Raw genomic sequence first — 26,252 nt, forward strand, 5'->3', positions numbered from 1 at the left:
AACAAGGTCGTTAGCATCAACTTGTTGACAATATAAAAACCCACCCTTGAAAATAGTGTCCATTTCTCTCGCAGCTATCTTCTCACAGCTACTAAATGACTCCTTGATTCTACCGGCCATGTCTTCACTTTTACACACTCAGTAGAATTATGTTTTTTTAAGCAGTTTTCAATGTGTCAACATAACCACATGTGAAAAAAAGGTACATTTTATAAAGGGTAACAGTACTTTTTATGGGTCTGGAGAAAAAAATAAACATGTCTTCAGGGAAGGATTTTAATCTGTTTCCCCCAGAGTCCAAAAACAACAAAGATTCTTAAAATGTCCTCTTAAAAGATGAAATGCTATCCCAATTTGAACTTAATTATATTGAAGATTTTTCTTAGGATAATGGAGTAATTTCATTTCTTAAATGCTCATTGTAACACCTAGATTATGCTATGACTTTAGCAACTTGGTTCTACTAATATATAACTGTTCTGATAGAATAGATGGAGAAGTAAGGCAATTTTTAAAGTTGAAAAGAATAACAATATTTGAGAAGGAAAAGAGGTAGAGAAAAAGATTGACAAGTCTGTTCCTACATTCTGAGTGAGAAGAATAGTAATGCTCCAGCTGTGGAAAACACTACTGGTTCATAACATATTAAATGAAGAGAACATTGTGTATAATATGTCTGTAAAAATTACATGTGGATTAAAATGTAGAAGGATCCACCTCAGAAGCTTAACACTGGTTAAGTTCAAATAGTGGTGATGGAGTTTCCTATTTTTGTGCTTCTATGTTTCCTAGATTTTTCTACAATAAACCCATATAATTTTCTAATAAAAAATAGAGCATTTTGTCTTTAAAATACAAACTATTTTAATATAAAGAAAACAAATAAATTTTGATATTGAGTCTATAAATAAGATAGAATCTATTTATATAAAAAAATGAAACTGCACATTTGTGGGCCAAACAGCATGTGAGTTTTTCATTTTTCCCAAACATATGCACAGAATTAATTCTGTTTTAAATTTTATTAGCACAAAGTGTGGAAGAGCCCTTTCATTCCATAAAAATGCGTTGTGTTGATGTTTTTAACAATAAACTTCTGAACTATCAAAAAGAATGTAGATCAAAATCAGTGAAGAAATAGTTTTTAAAAAGCCAAAAAGCTATAACATTTAAGAGTCCTGCTAGAGCCATGCTACGAGCCATCTGTAACACTGAGGCTACTAAAATTTAGGTCATTTGACAAATACAAAGGGCCACGTAAGAACAGCAGTGAATGGATAACTTATTTTACATATGATTAACAGTAATTTTTATTTTTTAAAAATCCTCTAGAAAAATGACTTATTTTTAATGTTTCAAGTTCTTTATGTAACTCTGGATAAAATATGCTTATTTACCCGATTCTTCTATGCTCCATTTTCCTCAATTCCATCATTATTATACATTGTCTCACTTATTGGCAACATGCCAACACCCTGACTCTGGGTCAGTTACCCTGTTTTTGCCTTGATCATGGCTGATCAGGTCGCACTTGCTTTAAAATTCTGCTGATCTCATCTGATTTTACTGACACTTGGTTTACATATCAACTGGCTACTCTAACCTTCCAGTGCCAGTTTCCAAACCAATTAAGGTACCTGGATAACAAAGGAAGATGCTCTTTATATGCAAAACCATAGAATATGATAGGCGACAGGGAATAAATGTAACAACATGCCTTTGTAGAAACATGATGCTAGGAACTAAGAATACATTTCACTTAAAGTTTCAGAATTTAAATTATTCCATAAATTAAATGCTTTTGTCAGAAATAAAGGCTGCATCTAGTTACTTAGTTTCTATGTTTAACTACTTATTACTAGGTCTAAAATGTTAGCTATATAACCATAAACACAACATAAAATAACTCAATTAATAACGGGTACATTCTTGAAACTAGAATTACAAGAGAAATTCAGCAGTGTCAAAAATAAGCCCATTTGCAAACATTTATCACTATTCTTCCTTTCCTCTCTATCAGCGCTTGGCATATTTCCTTCATATCTCCTTTTATCTTTAAAAAAACATATTTTAAAAAAAGAATTCTTCAAGAACAGTGTAACCAAAGAAAGCAAACTAAAATACAATGCTGTCAATAAAAAAGCATTAAATATAAAACTTACCAGTACTAAAATATAAATTTGAAAGATACTTATTTTTGAAAAAGCCCCAATATTTCTTTGCTTACTAGTTAGACTGACCATTTTTCTAAAAGTTTATAAAAGCTGTTTTGTCCATTTATCTATTGTATGTTTTCTTAACAATCTGTATGACCTCTTTATATGTAATATGGATATTATCCCTTTCTGTCATATATTTTGCAAATATTTTCGACCCATCTTTGTTTTCTTTCTTTTAAATTTGGTTTCAGTTTTTAGTTAATGCTCTCTCATTTCTTATGTTTAGGATATGACATAATAATAAATAAATTCAGGAATTTTTTTTTCCACAAATGATGATTAGTGGAGTAATATAGTGTTACTACAATTCCCAGCAAAAAAAGGACATACAAGCCTCACTCTTAGTTTGCTACTTAGGAAGGACACCACTTCAAAACACATTCAGAACTAACTGTATTATTTTCCAAATGATTCAGAACTGTTCAAAATGATGAGCAATGTACAAGTCATAAAATAAACACTGCTGTCTGGGAAGGCATACAAGCAAATACAAGGTATGTTATTTACTGAATTACTCAAACCTAATAACAATGATTAAACACAAACTAATTTATACTCAGAAAATAAAAATATTAATCCAATAAATAAAATTATATAAAGTCCTTTTTTTCTTTTCCTTTTTATGTAAAGTCCCCTTTAAGAGGATTTACTGAAAGTGTGAAAATGAGTTATTTTTCTCTTTTATGAATATTTAAAAAACATTATTGTGAAAAATAATTTCTCTTCAAGTATATTAATTTTAGAGATCAAACTAACGCTAAGAATATGAAAACAATGACATAGAAACTGATAAAACAAAAGTTAAAAGTAGAAGTCCTCCCATTAAAATTATCACTATATTGATGCAATAAGTATAAAAGTATACGATGCATTAAGAAACTCTGATATACAAAAATTCAAATTTACATGATGAAGTACTAATAAGTGTTTATATTATACAATGATGCTTGCCTTATAAAAGGATTCAATACATATTTTCTAAATGGTCATTTCCCTCAACAAAGTTAAGTGTATACAATTTTAATATCTCTTTGAGACAGTGATCCAAGCTTCCTCCTTGGATGATGTTACCAGTTCATACTTAGTTTCAATAACTTGTCCCTCCACAGAAAGTAGGTGCAGTCTCCTCACCAGTACACTCAAAAGTACTGTGGTCACCATATATGCAAACCTAGTCAGGAAGAAAGTCAACAGGTTACTAAAAATTAACAACTATACTTTAACTATATAGATTGTTCATTCTCATCAACAGTGATAAACAAAATTATAAGTACAAAGTCTAGCATCTTTCCTTTCCTTTTCATTTCTCTATCATCTCACCTCAGCTCTGGGCATTCCTGTGTGCCTGAGAATCCAAGCAAGGAGAAAGTCTTCATTACCGATTCATCATCAAACCGCTCTGGATCAAACCTAAAAAGAAGATTTGGGCCTGATCACAACAGAGCTCCACTGGCATAGTACATATTTACACTATAAGAACATGGGTATGTAATAAAGTTTTAAAACTACTGAAGGTAGAAACTGCTGTCACATTATATTTAAATTTGACCTTTTATGTTCCCAAACTATTGAACATATATTACATCTTTTTTTGCTTACTTTATTACTTCTTATTTATTTATTTATTTATTTATTTTTGGGCTACACTGGGCCTTCGTTGCTGCGAGTAGGCCTTCTCTAGTTGCAGTGAGCGAGGGCTACTCTTCACTGAGGTGCGCAAGCTTCTCATCGTGGTGGCTTCTCTTGTTGCGAAGCACAGGCTCTAGGCGCATGGGCTTCAGTAGTGGCAGCACGTAGGCTCAGTAGTTGTGGCTCGCGGGCTCTAGAGCGCAGGCTCAGTAGTTGTGGTGCACAGGCTTAGCTGCTCTGCGTCATGTGGGATCTTCAGGACCAGGGATCGAACCCATTTCCCCTGCACTGGCAGGCAGATTCTTAACCACTGCACCACCAGGGAAGTCCCTACTTCTAAACAATAGATGCAAAATACATTTCTCTAGAATCATCGAGGAATGAAACTGTCACATGCAACTACATCATTTATGAGATTTAAGGATAAATCATACAAAATCACATAATGAATATTTACATTTAAGAGTGTTCAAAATATGTCACATGAGACCATCGGACCAATATGCGAGGCATTTTACATTGCCTCTTAAGTCAAATTTTAGTTCTTAAGATTGGAGACACCAGACTAAAAATTCTATTCATCAATTACATGAGACCCAGACATATTAATAAGTGTGGGAAATGAAGAGGCTAAGAAGGATCTTTTATTGTACAGAAGTTTACTCTGTAAAAAGTCAGTGGGAGCAACTACACTCTAAGAAAGATGTTTAAAAAAAAAAGTCAATGAGGAAATGGATATATTAAATGAAAACAACCCATCCACCAAGGAGCATAAAAATTCCCCTCAAAAACAAGTGTTTTTAAAAGATCTAAACTCTGAGAAAAAAGAAAAAGAATCCTGCTTTCATTGCCCTTTTTTTTTTTTTTTTTTTTTCTTTGCGGTACGCGGGCCTCTCACTGTTGTGGCCTCTCCCGTTGCGGAGCACAGGCTCTGGATGCGCAGGCTCAGCGGCCATGGCTCACGGGCCCAGCCGCTCCGCGGCATATGGGATCCTCCCAGACCGGGGCACGAACCCGTATCCCCTGCATCAGCAGGCGGCATTGCCCTTTTTAAAAAGTGTAAATTACCTTTCACTTTTGGAATATACTATATTTACATTACAGTCCATATAAAAAAACCTGTATCAAATTTAATCAGCATTTCCTTTTGTAAACTATCTTGAAAATTGAGACCCTAAATGTTTACTTGAAGATACCTATGTTTCCAGATTAAAAGGGAATCAAACTTGATTTTTCAACTACTTTTTTTAATCTTTATTTTATATGGAGTACAGTTGATTTACAATGCTATGTTCAATTCAAGTGTACAGCAAAGTGATTCAGTTATACATACACATATATCTATTTTTTTTAGAATCCTTTCCCATATAGGTTATTACAGAATATTGATTAGAGTTCCCCGTGCTATACAGTAGGTTCTTGTTAATTATCTATTTTACATATAGTAGTCTGTGTATGTTAATCCCAACCTCCTAGTTTATCCCTCCGCCCTGCACCTTTCCCCTTTAGTAACCCTAAGTTTGTTTTCTAAGTCTGTGAGTCTGTTTCTGTGTTGTAAAAAAGTTCATTTGTATCACTCTTTTAGATTCCACATATAAGTGACATCATATGATATTTATCTTTCTCTGTCTGACTTACTTTATTTAGTATGATAATCTCTAGGTCCTTTCATGCTGCTGCAAATGGCATTATTTCAGGCTTTTTTATGGCTGAGTAATATTCCATTGTATATATGTACCACATCTTCTTTATCCATTCCTCTGTTGAGGGATACTTACCTTGCTTCCATGTCTTGGCCATTGTAAACAGTGCTACAATGAACACTGGGGTGTATGTATCTTTTCGAATTATGGTTTTCTCCGGATATACGCCCAGGAGTGGGATTGCTGGATCATATGGCAACCTATTTTTAGGTTTTAAGGAATCCCCATACTGTTCTTCATAGTGGCTGTACTAATTTACATTCCCATCAACAGTGTGGGAAGGTTCCTTTCTCTCCACACCTTCTCCAGCATTTATTGTTTGGAGACTTTTTGATGATGGCCATTCTGACCGGTGTGAGGTAATACCTCATTGTAGTTTTGATTTGCATTTCTCTAATAATTAGCTATGTTGAGCATATTTTCAAGTGCTTTTTAGTCATCTTCACTAACAATGGAAGATCAGAAAGAGAAATTAAGTAAACAACTCCATTTACCATTGCATCAAAAAGAATTAAATACCTTGGAATAAACCTACCTAAGGAGGCAAAAGACCTATACTCCAAAGACTATAAGATGCTGATGAAAGAAACTGAAGATGACACAAACAGATGGATATACCACATTCTTGGACTGAAAGAGCAATATTGTCAAAATGATTATACTACACAAGTAATCTACAGATTCAATGCAATCCCTATCAAATTACCAATGGCATTTTTTGCAGATACAGAACAAAAAAATTTTTAATTTGTATGGAAACACAAAAGACCCCAAACAGCCAAAGTGATCTTGAGAAAGAAAAATGGAGCTGGCAGAATCAGGCTCCCTGACCTCCGACTATAAAGCTACAGTAAGCAAAACAGTATGGTACTGGCACAAAGACAGACCTGGAGAGCAATGGAACAGGATAGAAAGCCTGGAAATAAACCTGAGCACCTATGGTCAACTAATCTATGACAAAGGAGGCAAGAATATACAATGGAGAAGAGACAGTCTCTTCAACAAGTGGTGCTGGGAAAACTGGACAACTACATTTGAAAGAATGAAATTAAAACCTTCTCTACCACCATACACAAAAATAAATTCAAAATGGATTAAAGACCTAAATGTAAGACCAGATACCTACCATAAAACTCTTAGAGGAAAACATAGGCAGAACACTCCTTGACATAAATCACAGCAATATCTTTTTGGCTCCACCTCCTAGAGTAATGAAAATAAAAACAAAAACTAACAAATGGGACTTAATTAAACTTAAAAGCTTTTGCAGAAAAAAGGAAACCATAAACAAAATGAAAAGACAACCCACAGAATGGAAGAAAATATTTGCCAATGATGTGACCAACAAGGGATTAATCTCCAAAATATACAAACAGCTCATGCAGCTCAATATCAAAAAAAGAAACAACCCAATCAAAAAATGGGCAGAAGATTTAAATAGACATTTCTCCAAAGAAGACATACAGACATCCAACTATTTTATGAAATACCTCACAATTTTAAGGATTAAAAATAAAATTAAAATGAAAAATAGATAATTTGGCCTCAAATGCTGAAGGATTTTTTAACCTAAAGTTTTTCAGCTTTATTGATTTATAACTGCAAAACTGTAATATATTTAAAGTGTACAATATGATGATTTGATAAGCATACACGTTACAAAAGGATTCCCACCCTCAAGTTAATTAGCACAACCATCACATTACATGTTGTTACCATTTTGTGTTTGTGTAATAATAATACTTAATTTCTACTCTCTTACCAAATTTCAAATATACAATATGGTATTATCAACCATAATCAACATGTCATACGTTAGTTAGATCCTCAGACCTTTTTCACCTTATAACTGAAAGTCTGTACCCATTTGTCAACTGCTCCCTACTCCTCACCCCCCACCACTCCAGCTCCTGGCAACAACTATTCTACTCTCTGTTTCTATGTTGGAAGTTTTTTGGGTTTTTTGTTTTTTCAGATTCCATATGTAAGTGATATCATGCACTATTTGTCTGTCTCTGTCTGGCTCATTTCACTTAACATAATGCCCTCCAGGTTCATCCATGTTGTGCAAATAACAGGATTTCCCTCTTTTGTGAGGCTGAATAATATTCTATTGTATGTATATATACACTACATCTTCTTTATCCATCCACCCATTGACAGACACACTTAGGTTGCTTCCATACTTGTGAATAATGCTACAATAAACATGGGAGTTCAGATATCTCTTTAAGAAATCATTTTGTCTCCTTTGGATATATACTCAGAAGTAGCACCGCTGGATCACATGGTAGTTCTATTTTTAATTTGTTGAGAAATTCCATACTATTTTTCACAGTGGCTGTGCCCATTTACATTCACACCAACAGTGTACAAGGGTTCTTTTTTTATCCATATCCTTTCCAACATTTGTTATTTCTTGTCTATTTGATAACAGACATCCTAACAGGTATAAGGTGATCTCTCATTGCAATTTTGATATGTATTTATCTGATTAGTGGTATTGAGCACCTTTTCATGTACCTGTTGGACGTTTCTATGTCTTCTTCGAAGGAAAAAAAAAAGTCTATTCAGGTTCTTTGCCCATTTTTTTTTCTTTTGTCCACCACACGTGTCTTGTGGGATCTTAGTTCCCTGACCAGGGACTGAACCCGCACCCTCAGCAGTGTAAGTGCAGAGTCCTAACCACTGGACCACCAGGGAATTCCCCTTTTGCCCATTTTTTAATTGGGTTGTTTCTTTTTTGCTATTGAGTTGTAGGAGTTCCTTATATATTTTGGGTATTAACTCCATATCAGATATTTGCTTTGCAAATATTTTCTCCCATTCCATAGGTTGCCATTTCATTTAGTTGGTGGTTTCCTCTGCTGTGCAGAAGCTCTTTAGTTTAGTCCCATTTGATTAGTTTGACTTTTGTTGCCTTTGCTTTTGGTGTCAAATCCAAATAAATCACTACCAAGACCTGTGTTAAGGACCTTAGCACTATGTTTTCTTCTAGGAGTTTTAGGGTTTCAGGTCTTACATTCAAGTCTTATTCCATTTTGAATTGATTTCTGTGCATGCTGTAAGATAGGGATCCAGTTTCATTCTTTTGCATATGGATATCCAGTTTTCTGAGCACCAGTTATTGAAGAGACTAAACCTTTCTCCATTGCATATTCTTGCCTCCTCTGTTGGAAATTAGTTGACAGCATATGCACGGGTTTATTTCTGGACTCTCCATCTATGTATCTATATTTTTCTGATCTACATCTCTGTTTTTAGGGCACTACCATGTTGTTTTGGTTACTAAAGCTTTGTAACACAGTTTGAAATCAGGAAGTGTGATGCCTCCAGCTTTGTTCTTTTTTCTCAAGATTGCTTTAGCTATTCTGGGTCTTTAGTGGTTCTGTGAATTTAAGGATTGTTTATTCTATAAAAATTGACATTGGGATTTGGACAGGGATTGTACTGAATCTGTAAATAGCTTTGTCTAGTAGGGACATTTTAACAATATTAATTCTTTCAATCCATGAACACAGATTATCTTTCCATTTACTTGGGTCTTCTTCTATTACTTTCATCAATATTTTAGTTTTCAGAGTACAGATCTTTCATCTATTTGACTGAATTTAATCCTAAGTATTTTACTATTTTTGATGCTATTGAAAATGGAACTGTTGTCTTAACTTCTCTTTCTGATAATGTGTTGTCAGTGTATAGAAAAGCAACTGACTTTCTTATATTGGTTTTGAATCATGAAAATTTACTGAATTCATTTATTAATTCTAACAGTTTTTGGTGGAATCTTTAAGGTTATCTATGTATAATATCAAGTCATCTCCAAGTAAAGGCAATTTTACTTCTACCTTTCTGATTTTATTTCCTTTTCTTTCCTAATTGCTCTGGCTAGGACTTCTAATATCATGTTGAATGAAAGTGGTGAGAGTGGGTATCCTTGTCTTGTTCCTGATCTTAGAGGAAGACCTTTCATCATTTCACCCTTGAGTATGCCGTTAGCTATAGGCATGTCATATATGGCCTTTATTATGTTGAAGCACATTCCTTCTATACCTAATTTGTTGAGTTTTTATCATGAAAAGATATTTAATTTTGGCAAAAGCTTTTTCTGTATCTACGGAGAGGATCATACAGTTTTTATCCTTCATTTCGTTAATGTCATATAGCACATTGATTGATCTGCATATGTTGAACCATCCATCCTAGATTTACCCCAGGAGTAAAACCCACTTAATCATGGTGTATAATAATTCTTTTAATGTACTACTGATTTTGGTTTGCAAATATTTTGTTAAGATGTTTTCCATATATGTTTATTATGGATATTGGCCCATAGTTTCTTGTAGTGTCCTTTTCTGACTTCCGTCAAGGGTAATACGGGCCTCATAAAATGAATTTGGAAATGTTCCCTTCTTTTCTATTTTTGGGAGGAGTTTTAAAAGGACTGGCATTAATTCTTCTGGAAGTGTTTGGTAGAATTTACCAAGGAAGCTATCTGGTCTTGGACTTTTCTCTGTTGAGAGGTTTTTGATTACTGACTCAATCTCTCTCTTCTTCTTGGACAACTATAATGTGTATATTGGACTACCTGATGATATCCCATAAGTCCCTTAAGCTATCTTCACTCTTCGTTTTTCTTTTTGCTCCTCTGATGAATTCCACTGCCCTGCCTTTAAATCTGCTGATCCTGTCTTCCGCTTCATCTAATCTGCTGTTAAACCCCTGTAATGAATTTTTCAACTCAGTTACTGTATTCTTAAGCTTTGCGATTTCTGTTTGGTACATTTTTATATTTTCTATCTCTTCACTGAAATTATCATTTTGTTCATGCATTGCTCTCCTGACCTTCGTGAGCAATCTTTATGACCATTATATTGAATTCTTTTATTAGTTACATCATTTATCTCCATTTCATTAAGACCAGTTTCTGGAAATTTATCTTGCTCTTTGTTTGGAACATAGTCCCCTGTTTCTACATTTTCCATGACTCTTTGTGTTGGTTTCTTTATATCAGATAAAACATTCTTTTACTTTATAATGCACTGTGAAAACTTTGAGAAAATGTCATTACTGGGGCACGTTGGAACTGAGCAGTTGTACAGGATGGAACATCTGTCAGCAGATCTCAGGAAACTGGAAGCAAAGATTTTTCTTAGGTTTAAGGTTCGTAGTCCTGGTATTGTTCCTCAGAAGGTATTTCATAAGCTTCACTGTCAGGATCCAAGGGCATATCTTCCAGAATTCCTTCCTGGGGGGCTCCTTCTTCACTCGGGCTAATATGAAGGTGTCAGCAGGGCTGCACTTCTTTCTGGAGGTTCTAGAGTAGAAATCATTTCCTTGTGTGTTCCAGCTTCCTATGTTTGCCCACATTCCTTGGCATATGGCTTTTCACGGAAAGCCAGCAATGGCTGTTCCAGTCTTTCTCCAGTGTCATCACTTTACAGCAGACTATTTTATCTAGTAAAATAGACTGCTGTCACAGTCTTGTGTAGGAGATGAAGCTCATTAATTAGCCTAGCCTGACTTCCTGGTTGCCTCTTAAACGTCTGTGATTGTCCAACCTGCTGTCTTTGTTCACAGTTGCTCCCAGTAGTTGAGGGTATGTCATGACCTGTCAGTGTCCAAAAGGAGAGGATCACAGTCAGCACCTATACACAGGCTGATAAGAAGATGGACTGCCAGGCAACAGGTAAGGATGTATGTATGTAGTCAAACTGCTTCCAAGGAGCAACTGGGAGATGGACGTTTTTATCTGCTCCCTGTGTGCTGAGCCTGGATGTATAGCCACAGGGGGTGTTCCTGCCCCCATTTAAAAACTGTTTGTTTCTTTACTATAATCTTGTGGAACTTGTAAATGCAAGTCCCATAAGCTATCACAGCTGGGTGATGGAGGCCTGTCCCTTGGGTGGCAGATATAAAAGCTGGACTGCTAGATGTGTGGACAAGCTCCTTCCTGGGAGATACTTGCAAGCTGGATTTACTGTTGGAGTAAAGTTGCGGGGAGAAGGTGAGGAAAGTACCCATCAGCTCTTCTGGGGTCCGGAAGATCACAGTCAACACCTAGATGGTGGTAATTAGAAGCCAGACCCTCAGCCAACAGCTTGTGAGGTATGTAGTCAAACTCCTTCCAGAGAAAGACTGGGAGATGGGCATTTTTGCCTGCTCCCTCTGCACTGAAAGGTGGGGGCTAACCACAAATACCTCCATGCCCATTAACATATGTTTCTTTGTTTGCTATAGTCCCATAGGACTTATGAATGCAAGATGTACTAGCTATCAGAGCTATGAGATTTAGGGCATATCCCTCCCTTGCATGGCAGCCATAAAATTTGGGACACTAGATGTCTGTGCAAGGAAGATGCTGGCGACTTGGTTTTATTGTTGGAGTGAACCAGAAGTAGAAGGTTGGGGGTGTGTCCACTGACTCCCCCAGGCTCCGGGGAGGATCACAGCCAGTATACCCAGACGCATGCCAATTAGAAGCTAGACCTTCAGGCAGCAGCTTGTAAAGTATGTAGTCACCCTCCTTCAGAGAAAAACTGGGAGACAGGCATTTTTTCCTGTTCCCTCTATGCTGAGCCCTATGGGGACAGCCATGATGAATGCTTGTGCTCACGCTATGCTCCCATTAAGAACTGCTTCTTTGTTTGCTACAGTCCTGTGGGACTCATGAATGCAAGCCCAGATGGCTTTCGGAGGTAGATGTTTTAGGAGCCCACTCCTCAGGTGGGAGTCTTTAAAGCCAGGGCACTAAATGTGTGGTCCAAAGCCTTCAATCCTCAGGGAGAAGCTGGGACTTGGGGGTTCCCTCCTGACTGTATGGCACTGGGCTGGGGGTGGGGTTTATGGCAAGAATGTGTCTCAGTCTTTCCTACCTGTTTCAATGTGGGTATTTTCTCATTTGCCCAATGTGTAGGAGTCACTCAGCTAGCTCCTGGATTTTTCTCAGAGGGTATTGCTCCATGTGTAGCTGTACATTCAATGCATCTGTGTAAGGAAGGAAATTCAGAAGCCTGCTATGTCACTATCTTGGTCCCAGTCCATACTGAGGTTTTGAATGTTCGTCTTCATTCTTTTTTTTTTTTTAATTTTTATTTATTTATTTTTGGCTGCATTGGGTCTTCATTGCTGCACGCGGGCTTTCTCTACTTGCAGCGAGTGGCAGCTACTCTCCGTTGCAGTGTGTGGGCTTCCCATTGCAGTGGCTTCTCTTGTTGCGGAGCATGGGCTGTAGGCACGCAGGCTTCAGTAGTTGCAGCACGTGGCTTCAGTAGTTGTGGCTCATGAGCTCTAGAGCACAGGCTCAGTAGTTGTGGCACACAGGCTTAGTTGCTCCATGGCATGTGGGATCTTCCTGGACCAGGGATCGAACCCATGTCCCCTGCATTGGCAGGCGGATTCTTAACCACTGTGCCACCAGGGAAGTCATGTCTTCATTCTTTTCAGTTGAGAATTCTATTTCAGTCTGGTTTTTTAAAGTTGATAATATTTCATTATTTGGTATAGAGTAATATTTATATTATGATCCATTTAATTCATAGAATTTGACCCAGGGTTTCTTCCTCTGAGATACTGCCAATACAATAACAGTAATAATGTATTTCCATGCATTTATTTCTGTAAATAAATCATATCTAGACATTTTTCTATAGGCAGAATAAGGTAATGTCAGCTACTCACTCAAAAAAAATTTATAAAAACCACAATGCAATATCACCACATACCTATTAGAACAATTAAAATAAAAAATAGTAACAATAGTTAATGCTATTGAAGCTGCAGAGAAGCTGAATCTCTCAAAACACTGCTGCTAAGAATCTGAGAAAAATAGCCTGGCAGTTTCTTGCAAAATTAAATATGCACTAACCACATAACCCAGCAATCGTACCCTTGGACATTTATCCTAAAAAATGAAACCCTATGTTCACTCAAAACTTGTACACAGATGTTTATAACAGCTTTATTCCTAAAAGCAAAATACTGCAAACAAACCAAATGTCCTTCAGTGGGTTAAAGTTGAACAAACCCTGCACATCCATACGATAGAATACTACTCAGCCATGAAAAGATATGCAACATCCTTTGTTGACCTCAAGAGCATTAAATATAGTGAAAAGTCAACCTCTTCATCTTCCTCTGTGTGACACATATTTAAACTGTAATTAATCAACTATCTCTACAGGGTCTATCTCAGCCTATGAACATTTTTGCTACTGTGAATTAGTCTCTTAAGGATCCTCTCAAGGTGCTGACACAAATGAATCTCTGGACTTTTCACAAGGAATGGGTGATGAGCTGCACGACCTAAGAAAGCTTTTCCTTGGTATACAACATTATTAATAACATTTCTTAAATTTGACTGCATTTGATTCGTAAAAATGATTTCCACACTTTAGCATATATTTCTTTCAGTATTTTCAATCTGTAATCTAGATTCTCTGAGTGCTTTGAGGATAGGAATAGTGTCAAAAGTTCCAGCAAAGTTCTTATGATTTTCACATTACACCTAAAGTTTATCAAAAACTTGGCATTTTTCCACGTGAAATTTTTTTAAGGTTTTAAAATTTGAAATTTTAATTTTTTATAATTATAAGCATACTTTTTTTAAACCAATGTATATCTTTAATTTTGCTACAAAAGCCCCTTGGAATATAAAATTTACTTAATTTTTACAGAAGATTTTGAAGGACTGCTATTTCATTTATCAATAGATTCCCCTTTAATGTCATTGTAATATTAAAAACTAAAATGATAGGAACACTTAAAATGTCCCATCCTTATATTCCAGAAGTAGGTTTTTCTACTATTTCAACCATGTCATCAACTCTGTCCCCTGCGTTTCACACAGCTCTTAGTCCCAATCAACTCAACGTATAACCTTCTTCCAGGGCAGTAAATCTTAACCCATTTCTTTAAGGCGGATTTACCAGACGCCTACCTAGGAGGCAAACAATATCAGCTTTATTCTTCACCTTTTCCCTCCCTTGCTGTTCTCACACATAACAATATACACACAACACCTATTTTCTGCATTCGACTAAAGAGCTTAATAATTGAGACCAAAAAAGGAAAACAAAGAAACTGCACAACCAATACCCACTTACCAGGGCTTCCCTGGTGGTGCAGTGGTTGAGAATCCGCCTGCCATTGCAGGGGACATGGGTTCGATACCCGATACGAGAAGATCTCACACACTGCGGAGCAACTAAGCCTGTGTGCCACAACTACTGAGCCTGCGCTCTAGAGCCCGCGAGCCACAACTACTGAGCTCGCGTGTCACAACTACTGAAGCCCACACGCCTAGAGCCCATGCTCCGCAACAAGAGAAACCACTGTAATGAGAAGCCCGTGCACCAGAACAAAGAGTAGACCCACTTGCCAAAACTAGAGAAAGCCCGTGTGCAGCAACAAAGACCCAACACAGCCAAAAATAAAATTAAGTAATTAATTTAAAAATACTCACTTATCAGTAAAGAACTCCAAAATACCATTGAAATTAAAGAATAATTGTAGAGATTAATTAATTAAATAGATCTTAGGATAGAAGTGGTAATAGGAGAGACAAAGGGTAGCAGACAGTAGATTCATGAAAGAAAAAGCAGTGAGCAGAAGATACACAGGGAAGGCAGTGGCTTTCTTTTGTTATATGCCTGTTACATATTGAATTTTCTCCTCAAAACTTAAAAAGAAACACAAAACAGGCAAACACATAAAAATCAATAATTGCACAGACAATGACAGAAATTTCATACTTGTATGGTGATGGCCAAGTACTGGGATCCTGAAGCACCACTCCAAGGGCATAGAGGACAAGGGTCTGCAAAAAAAAATTACTCTAGTTATTCAAGGTCTAACAAGAGACAAAATGATGCCCAGAAAGCCAACTTATCTAAATGCTCTTTTAATATAGATAGTGAATACAAAATACAAAATAAAATAATAGAAGAAAACACAGGCCATTACTTTGGTGATCTCATAGTGGGAAGGATGAGCATGTCACAAAATATCGAAGCCATAAAGGAATAACAGACTTCACTATGTGAAAATTTAAAACCCGTATCCAGTAAAAATAAAACAAAAAACACACTATAAAACAAGTAGAAGATAAATAACAGACAGGAAAAAAAATTTGCCATATAAGTGACAGAATTAATATGTATAATATACAAAAAGACAATATAAACTCACTAGAAAGAAGTTAAAGGAAATACAAACTGTTAATATATATACGAAAAGCTGTTCAATCTCTCCAATGATCAGGGGAAAGCAAATTAAGAGACAATTTTTCATATAAGATTCATAAATCCAGATGTGGTAAGAATATGGAGAGGAAAAGCATTCTCATACACTGTTGCTCAAAGTATAAATTGCCTTTTAGAGGGCAATTTAAATTTTACACACATGTGCTGTTTGGCCCCAAAACTCCTTTTCTAAGGCTCTCCCAATACCAGTACAAGTATACAATTTGTAATAATGAAAAAAATTAACGTCAATCTAAATTTCCATCAATGGGGACTGCTTAAATAAATTATGGTACATTCATACAATGCAATACTATGCATCCATTAAAAATAATGAGTTGGATCCATAGTAAGTGCCAGTTGTATCAATTGCCATGGTACACTCAATAAAAGAAGAAAATTAAAGAATATATAAAGAGTACTCTTTCACATATGAATTTGGTTTTTAAAATACATACGTATACATGTATATACACACACAGAGTAATATACATATACAGAAAAAGACCTACAAAATAAACACTAAACTATTCACAGTAGTACCTGTGGAGAAAGGAGCCTTTCTTTTATATTGTTTGAACTTTAAAACAAGCACATATTATTTTGTCATTTAAAACACTTGTCTTTGATTTAACAATAGGCAACATTTATTGGACACTTTAAACAATAAAATTTAAAAAACACACACTAACAGAGTTGAAAAGAATAACTGAATGGGTTAAGTATACCAAATGTTTCCTACCTCCCTAGGAATGATAAATTTGTCAATCTTTCCTTCAATATCTTGAAGCCGGGCAGAAACTGGGGTCAGTCTGGCAGTCCGAACAGTTTCACAAAGTACTTGCCGACAATACCTGTTAAAAAAAAATTTTTTTTTGAAGATCTTTATTTTGGGAGAGGCAGTTTGAAATGTATATACATTTTAAAGTGTCATTCAACAATTTTCATAACCTTCCTAATTTGAAATAGTCATATCATAATTCTTATTTGCTTAAAATACATTATATATTTAGAGGTATATAAAGTCCGGGTGAGTAAGGATTTAAACAAATAAAAACAACTTTAAAAGTACCAGAAGAAAACTCGAAACAATATTTTTTAAATTTTTGAGTAGAAACGTCTTTTTTTTTTTTTTTTTTTTTTTTTTTGCGGTACACAGGCCTCTCACTGTTGTGGCCTCTCCCGTTGCGGAGCACAGGCTCCGGATGCGCAGGCTCAGCGGCCATGGCTCACGGGCCTAGCCTCTCTGCGGCATGTGGTATCCTCCCAGACGGGGGCACGAACCCTTGTCCGCTGCATCGGCAGGCGGACTGTCAACCACTGCACCACCAGGGAAGCCCCCAACGTCTTTTATTTTTAATAAAGGATTTAATAAAAATTTTAATAGAAGACTTTTCTACTTAAAAATTATAAAAATACTGAAACAATGAAGGATACCATAAAGAAAAACACAAATATTGAATGATATGACTATGCAAGTTTTTTTTTCATACTTGCAATCATAAGTAAAATTAAAAGCTAAGTAGGAAAAATATTTACAGTAAATATATCCTTAATGCATCAAAGCTCTTTAAAAATTCATAATTAAAATGATCAAACACCCCCAATAGAAATTATGGACAGAAAATATAAAAAAGCAATCCACACAAAAAAAAGAAAAAATGCAAATGGCCTGGAAACTAAGAAATGATACTCAACCTCATTAACAATGGAAAGATTGCCAATCAAAGCAAATTTTTTTACCTGCCAGATTAGCAAAGATGAACAAGAGTACTGTCACAGACAAACACTAACAAAAAATAAGGAAAAGGACATCCATATTCAGTTGGTGGAAGTATAAATTGGTACAACCTTTCTGAAGGATAACTTGGCAATATATATGAAAATATGAAGTGTGCCTCCCAATGAGAATAAAAGTTAAAATGTATTGAAATCTTGCTATGAGCCAGTTCTGTTAAATACTTTCTATGCAGTATCTCATTTAATCCTTATAAGAAACTCATGGATGCTATTATCTTTTAATTTTACAGATTTTAAAAATGAGGCAATTGTTTAAAAGTGCACAGCAGGTAAGTGGTATTGGTAGGATTCAAACCCAAGTCTGTTACTCCATAGCCCCTAATCGAAACACTACACTATTGCATATACTCTTTTTTTTTTTTTTTTTTTTTAAGATTTTTTTATTTTTATTTTTTAAATTTTTATTTATTTTTATTTTTATTTGGCTGCGTCAGGTCTTAGTTGAGGCATGTGGGATCTTCCGTTGTGGCGTGTGGGCTTCTCTCTAGTTGCGGCATGTGGGTTTTCTCTTCTCTAGTTGTGGTGCACAGGCTCCAGGGTGCATGGGCTCTGTAGTTTGTGGTACGCAGGCTCTCTAGTTGAGGCACTCGAGCTCAGTAGTTGTGGTGCATGGGCTTAATTGCCCTGCGGCATGTGAGATCTTAGTTCCCCAACGAGGGATCGAACCCATGTCCCCTGCATTGGAAGGCGGATTCTTTACCACTGGACCACCAGGGAAGTCCCTTCAATAGTTTTTTGATGTGGACCATTTTTAAAGTCTTTATTGAATTTGTTACAATATTGCTTCTGCTTTATGTTTTATATTTTGGTTTTTTGGCTGTGAGGCATGTGGGGTCTTAGCTCCCTGACCAGGGAGCGAACCCACACACCCTGCATTGGAAGGTGAAGTCTTAACCACTTGACCACTAGGGAAGTCCATACAAGTTTCTTTTTTTTTTTTTTAATGGGCAGGATTCAACTATAGGATCTAGGGATGCATCTTTGAGTAATAAACCTCGAACATATACTCTTAAATAATAATCTCATACAATGCAATACTATGCATCCATTAAAAATAACGAGTTGGATCCATAGTAAATGCCAGTTGAACCTTATTAATAGAAACAATCAGAAATATCAGCAAATATGTAAGCATAGGAATGCTGATTTTTGTAATTTCTAAAAGCAACAAAAACAAGAGGAAACATCCTTTCCTCTTTGAACAAATATTTTTTGGGTACCTACTACATTAGAAGCACTGCATTAGATACTGAGCTACAACAGTGAACAAGACAGATACCCTCAAAGAATTTCGAAGTCTACTTGGCAGGGGAAGGGACGGAGGAAGGGACATCAAGAATGAACAATTAAAAAGGCACAGGATATTAAAAACGTAAATACAAAAAAAAGAGCACAGTATAAAATAAATGTGGTTTATCATATGTGAATTATACTTCAATAAAGTTGATTAAAAAGATGGATGGCAAAGAAGTCAATGTCAGATCTCCTCAGCTTAGTTTAACATGGCTGTTCTGCACAACCAGTTGAGTGTATTCCTAGAAACACAGCTTCTTATTTAGGGTGCTATAGTCAGGAAGGCTTTGAAATTACTAGTGGAGCTGCTCCATTCCAGAAATTTCTGATTGTTCTTTTTACTGACATCTGTTCTGGGTTCAGTGAATGCAATAGCTCGCAAATTATCTGATGGTATTAATAGGAATTTTATAATAGTTCTCTCCAGCCTCTCTTTAACCTCTATTTCCTCTGTGGCCATAAAGATAAGTAAAAGAGGTAAAAAAAAAAAAAAAAAAAAAAAAGGGCACAGTAACTGTTATGATAAAGGAAGTTCAGGGAGTGAGGGGACACATGGCAAGAGCACCTAACTAGAGAAAGGACTTTGCAGAGAAATAAACACTTAGGCTGAGACCTGCAGAAAAAACTGGAGTTAGCTGGAGGAGAGAGGAAGAGAGAATCTCGACAAAAGCCAGAAGATAAAAAAGAGTGCTTTACATTTGAAGAAACAAAAGAATTTCAGTACAGCTGAATCCAAGGGTATGAAGAGACACAAGTAATGAGATAAGGTGGGAGAGGAATGCAAGGCCTAGTTCCTGAAATGCCTTATAAGCTAAGCTGGTGAGTTTAAATTTTATCTTAAGGGCAACCAGAAGTCACTGAAGGATGTTAAGTCGGGGAGTCTGATCAGATATGACTCCCCAGATATAGAAAGATGACTAGCACAGTGATTCTCAACTTTGGCTACACATTAGAATCACCTGAGAAGCTTCTGAAATTTTCTGATGCCCAGAGATTGTTGGTTTGGGATTGGTCACAGGTTATGTGTATTTTTAAAGTAGCCGAAGTGATTACAGTGTACAGTCACAGGCTCTAACAGCAATCTGGAGAATGCATAGGAGGGAAGCAGATCCAAGGCTGCTGAAATATCCCAGACAAGCTGATGGTGCTCTAGGCAGTGGGGGCAATGGAAAGAACTAAAACTAAACTTCCAACTAAATGTTGTTTGGAAAGTAAATCAACAGAACTTAGTCACTGACTGGATGTGGAGTTACTACGTATAGGAACGCTGTCCACAGCACATTTAGAGAAAACATGGAATTTACGGAAGAGTTACATGTTTTGTATTTTTAAATGGTTTTAATTTTTTGTGTTAAATACATATGTATATATGCATAGAGAAAGTCTGGAAAAACAATACAGATAGTTAACAATTATTATCTCTTTTACAAAGGACACTCACCTTCCACTTCATACACTTCTGTATTATAAAAACTTCAAAAAACAAGTATGTGGGAGGGAAGGAGATATAAGAGGGAAGAGATATGGGGATATATGTATAGCTGATTCACTTTGTTATAAAGCAGAAACTAACACACCATTGTAAAGCAATTATACTCCAATAAAGATGTTAAAAAATAAAAATAAATAAAAAATAAATTTAAAAAAACAAGTATGTATTACTTTTTTAATTGTAATAAATAAAGCTTCCTACATTTTAAAGAATTGGTAACAAAAGTCTCCCTGTGAAACCCATAGCTTTGAGTTCTTTCCAATGGCTGTATCCCTATCTTCTTTTCTATAGTTGAAAGATTATCCAAGGTAAGGTTGCTTGCTGCCCAGTCTCAGACTTCCAACCCCCTAAGAAGTCACAGCTGTTATTTTTTAAAATCTTTTTAATTAAGGTATCACACTTACATATAAAAAAAAGTATCTAGGGGCTTCCCTGGTCGCGCAGTGGTTGAGAGTCAGCCTGCCGATGCAGGGGACACGGGTTCGTGCCCCGGTCCGGGAAGATCCCACATGCTGCGGAGCGGCTAGGCCCTGTGAGCCATGGCCGCTGAGCCTGCGTGGCCGGAGCCTGTGCTCCGCAACGGGAGAGGCCACAACAGTGAGAGGCCCGTACCGCAAAAAAAAAAAAAAAGAAGAAGAAAAAGTATCTATTTTACCTGTACAGTTTGATGAATTTTAGTAATTGTATATAATTGTGTGAACACAACCACAAAAAAGATATAGAGCATTTCCCTCACCCTGAAAAACTTTCCTTGTGCTCCTTTGTAATTGACCCCCTCCCCATTTCTGGCCCCAGACAACCACTGATCTACTTTCTATCACAATAGTTTTGCTTTTTCTAGAATTTCACCTAAATGAAACGTATCGTAGGCAGTTTTTGTGTTTGATTTTTTTTTACTTAGCATAAAGAGATTTATCCGTGTTGCTGTGTGTATTGATATTGTGTTACTTTTCATTACTTGGTAACACTTCCTTGTATGGATATAACACAATTTATCTATTTACCAGTTGATGAACATTTGGACTACTTCCAGTTTTTGCTATTATAAATAGTATTACTATAAATGTTTGCATACAGGTCTCTGTGTGGACATATGTTTTCATTTCTCTCGGGTAAATGCCTAGGAAAACTGCTGGGTCATATGGTATGTTTAACTTCATAAGATCCTGCCACACTGTTTTCTAACAGAACTGTACCATTCTGCATTTGTACCAACAAGGTGTGGATGTTCCACTTATTAGATATCACTGATACTATTTTATACAGGCTCATGTAAAGGTTTCCCAAAAGTACCTTAAGATTTTAAAAAGCAAGTTGAGTTATCCATTAAAATCTGTATGTAAATACTTTAAGTCCTATAAAAATATATAGCTCTCCTAGATATTAGCATTAGCTTTAAATTAGATAAACTGATTCAAATTTACCCTTTAAAGATCTCCTCTTTCCTTTTATTGTGTTCTTACCTGAGCTCCTCAATTTTCTCTGGAGTTACAGGTCCCTTCCCAAAAATTTGGTCTATCTCTTCATATAGTTTTTTCTGAACTTCTTCATAGGTGGTTAAAAAACAGACTGCCCAGGTACACACTAAGCGAAAATTTATATTAATAACAATGAAAGCAGCTAATTCATAGTTTGGGTGCAGAATAAGAAACAAATTTATTATTTTTTGATATTTTCCTTTTTTTCTGATACAGAAGATACGTAAATGCTACCAAAAGATAAAACAAGATTGTTCACAAGATTTGTACTTCATTGAACAGAACATGAATATTTACAGAATATTCCCAAAAAGAGATAGTGAAATCTAGATTTCTTTCTTAAAACTGGCAAGTAATCAAAGGCACTTAATACATTTTACCTTAGATAAAATAGTAATGATAATAAATAAACTTCACATCTGGGGAAGTGTTAAATGTTAACTGTGATGAACTGTTTGGTTCAATCGACCTCGTAAAAGCAAAAAATTGATTTATCAATTTCCTCAGGAGCTTTAATTAAATGATTCATACAAATCAAAGTAGCAGGAGATTTACCTACAAATCATTACTCTAAATTTTTACTTGTAAAGGTAGATACAGTGGTTCAAGAACTGAGACTGATTATTGCTTATGACAGTGGTTCTCAAAACTCTTCTGGGAGGTGGCTGATGGCACAACCCCACCATCCACAGATCCTGACTCAGTAGGTTTAGGGTGTGGTCCAGGGATCTATATTTCTAACAAATACCACAATTATTTTTATGAACACCAACACTGGAAGATCACTAGCTTATGGCTTACTTTTGCTTAAAATGGCTATGGATTATAATCACTGGGGAAATCAAAAGGTAAGAAAATTAATTACATGATGAACATAAAACAGAGGAAACAGAGTAGTTATATGCCCTTTAGGAATCCACTGGGATTACAACTGTTCAAATGGAACCATCCAGACACATAACATCTCTTTCCCTAGACTATGCTTGATATGACTCTATGTACAGCTCTACTTTTTCTATGTCAAGTACTTCTTAAAAGGCATTTAATAATTTCTACTTCCGCTTATTAATTATCTCTTCCCTGAGCTAAAGGGCTGGCTTAAATTTATCTCAAAGTTAATATTTTTAAATGTTCACCTAAGTCACTTATCATCCAATTCCAATGCCTGGAAAATACATAATTCACTTTCTGCCCTAAATATTATTGTCAATAAAATCAACAGCTACCTCATGCTCAATTACTTTGATAATTTACTCACACCCAGAGTTCATAAAACGCATAGGAGTAGCGGACCTTAACTTTTTCCTACATATGTTTCTTTATTATGGCTTTTGAGTAAACTGCAGAATTTCTATTTCACAAGTGATATGAAAACTTACACGGACAGTATACAATATGTACATGTATGCAATTTTACAACAATATGTAGTAATATATAATATTGAACGATTTAGCACAAGGATTTGCGTACAGTAGGCACTCATATACACTGATGGACTAGATTATCACTTAAAATTAATTTAACTGTATACGCTTAATAACCTCAAACATTGGTTCTTTTGTACAACTCTATTAAAGAGTATGACAGAGGGGATAGCTTTAAAATGGGATTTTAAGCCACTTAATGTTCTTTAATTATACTATTGAATCAAGACACCATTTTATAGTTGAAAGATACCTTGGAGGTCACCCTTATTTTAGAAAAGGAAAGAAATGCAGAGTTCAGTATCTTGCTCTAGGCTAAGACTTGCTAAGTCGCAGAGGAGGGACTTTAATTAAGGTTACCTGCCGATCTTGACTCTCAAAATTTCAGAGGTGCCTTAAAAAATAACCAACCCACATGCAAAGAAATAGCAATATTCTGAAAATTCCCCCTAAAAACTGCAAAAAAGATTAAAATATTAAATCAACCTTGGAAATGGTCACTTTTTATGGTATCCAGAGTATAACTGATGCAGATTTTTTGAAGGTCTTTAGCAAAGATATATTTTAATGTAATAAATTTTTAAACAAGTATTTAAAAGGTTTGATACATTATTTTTGACACATGCTTACCTAAATTCCATTTAATCTATAATATCTGGACATGTCTAGATATCAAAAATTTTACAAAGAAGAAATACAGGAAGTTTACATTTACACTCATCCTCTTTAAAATTTTCTTAAACAGAAAGAGTTGTGAATGAAATCCTTCAAGTTAACATAAATTCTTTAGATTTTAAACTGATGTTTTAATACCTCCTTTAGCATTTTATGTCAGTATATTTTTATGGATATACAAATTTTTACAAATACTGTATAAACAAATGGTAGTCTGATAAACTAAAAACCAGTAAGGAAACTAGAAATATATCACCCATTTTAGAATTTTAAATAATAATCACCTTCAATTCCACCAAGAGAAGAGTTCTTTTTAAATCATGATTTCTGTGGCCTATATCCTCTGTTGGTAGGTCTTAATAATAGCAGACTAGATTGAAGACAAAGTGAAAAGCCACAGCAGGAAATTGAAAAGCTCACAGCTCTGGCTGGGCACTAACTAGAATTCACAATCCATAAACTGTGTCAAGAAATTTATGGCAATGTTCAGAGGTGGCACAGAGCATCTGGGGTTTCAAAAAAAAAACAAAAAGGTGCCTGTGTGAATCAAGCCTTCCAAACAAGAATAAAAAAAGAAGAACAAAGGGAAATTATAAAGAGGTCTTGCAAACAGTGTTTCCTTTAGTTTAGAATAGCTTTATCCTTATATATTTTATAACCTATCTCAAACAAATCAATTTATACTTACATTTTGCAGTTATTATGCAACTGGCCAGAGAAAATATCATACTGTCTTCTAGGATCTAGGAAACAAAACTAAGTTTAGAAAGTGTGAAATGTAAGGTGGCCTATATTAGGCCCTAGTAAAATCACCTAGAGTACAAAATGGGAGTTAAGGAAAGGGAAAACATGTTATTTCTTTATGAGGTTTTCACTTTAAAAAAATCTATATAATGAAAAAACCAACTGAAACACTGCACTGCATTTGTGATACAGTGAACACTTACCCAGTAATATTACTGGCTCATGATACATCAAACAAACTGGTTCAGTGCTATCATTCTAGCTTGGCCTAGAGCAGCAACGAAGACTCAGGAACAGTGAAGAGCCTGCCACTGTCCTGGATCCTGATAGAATATCTGCACCCACACACACCCAGAAAACCGCTTTTGTCTATGAGGACTTGCATGCATAGAGTAGGGCAGAAGATTCCTACACTGAACAGGTAGGTGTGGCAGTAACAGCTCCACTCCTGTCCTTTGCCTGACAACACCGCAAACACACAATATCTCAGTGGTGCGCTGGGGTGACAGACACACACACTGGGAACAAGCCAAGCTGCCACACCTGGTCATGTAGGCAGAGCAGCTTAGTCAGTACAGGCTTATCCAAGTCCTCCTCTTTTACAGTCAGAGAACTTTGGTTCGATATTTGCTTACTCAAATATTAATACTATATAGCTGCTTCAAAGAACTAAATAACAGGAGACTAAATACTATTTATGGATGATGTACAATAAAAAAGAAAAAAGCCATTGAATTCTAGGAGGGCATCTGGGTTAAAGTGGATAAAAAGCACACTCTATACATGTCTGATTATCTTTTGTTTGATAAACATTTAACAATTACATCACCTGTTGGTCATTAAGGTCCCCCTGTACTAAGGAGTCAATGAAAATATGTTCACTGAAATTCCTTCCTTTTCGTTCTTTTATGATTTTCTTTAAAATAGATTCCAGTTGCATAAGGGCTTAGAGAAGAAAAACAAAAAAAGATTTTAGAATATAAGCATTTGTGAGGACTGAACATTTTTCTGTATCTCTACAATGTTCCTATGTGCAGAATAAAACTTTCAAAGTTAAAAGTAGTAACCAATAATGCTTTAAAAGCTAATTTATGTTTAAACTCATCTACTTACTTTTTTTCTTCTTTTTGCTAAATTTAACACATACACCAAAAAGTGCATAAAACATACACGCACAATTTAACAAACAACTGTAAAGCAAACACCCAGGTGGAGAAATAGAACAATGCTAGCCCCTTAGAGGCCTTTTACACATATATCCCTCCCCTGGTATTATTCACCTTCCTTCTAAATTCTGTCTGCTTAACTCTACTGTTCTCCCAAATCAGGCATCACTCATTTAGAGACTGAAACAGATGTGAAATAATCAGAAAAGTAAATTTCTGACACTTGGAAGATTAATCCAACTATCAAGAAAATTATCCACAGATTTCTCAGGCCCCATCTTACCTGACCTATCATAGCATCTGATGCTGGTCACTTACTCTGTAGGAAGCACTTTTTCATTTGGCTCCTAGGATTCCACACTCTCCTGGACTCCACACTTTCCTCCC

At 35.7% G+C, this 26,252-nt stretch overlaps 1 protein-coding gene across 3 annotated transcripts in view; it reads right to left on the bottom strand.

The window, feature by feature from the left end:
• Positions 1-3,239: 3,239 nt before the first annotated feature.
• Positions 3,240-26,252, bottom strand: part of CYP20A1 (cytochrome P450 family 20 subfamily A member 1) — a gene marked incomplete at both ends in the record, with an annotated part of 61,595 nt that continues 38,582 nt past the window's right edge. For 2 of the 3 annotated variants that reach the window (XM_079709884.1, XM_079709883.1), the window contains 7 exons: positions 3,240-3,390; positions 3,540-3,629; positions 15,304-15,368; positions 16,535-16,646; positions 21,841-21,961; positions 24,644-24,698; positions 25,529-25,644. In XM_079709884.1, coding sequence (XP_079566010.1) covers positions 3,240-3,390; positions 3,540-3,629; positions 15,304-15,368; positions 16,535-16,646; positions 21,841-21,961; positions 24,644-24,698; positions 25,529-25,644 — 710 coding nt within the window. The remainder of the gene's footprint in view (positions 3,391-3,539; positions 3,630-15,303; positions 15,369-16,534; positions 16,647-21,840; positions 21,962-24,643; positions 24,699-25,528; positions 25,645-26,252) is intronic. The other variant, XM_079709885.1, reaches the window with a different exon arrangement.

Source organism: Hyperoodon ampullatus (genome assembly GCF_949752795.1).
Source record: "Hyperoodon ampullatus genome assembly, chromosome: 8".
Taxonomy (NCBI): Eukaryota; Metazoa; Chordata; class Mammalia; order Artiodactyla; family Ziphiidae; genus Hyperoodon; species Hyperoodon ampullatus.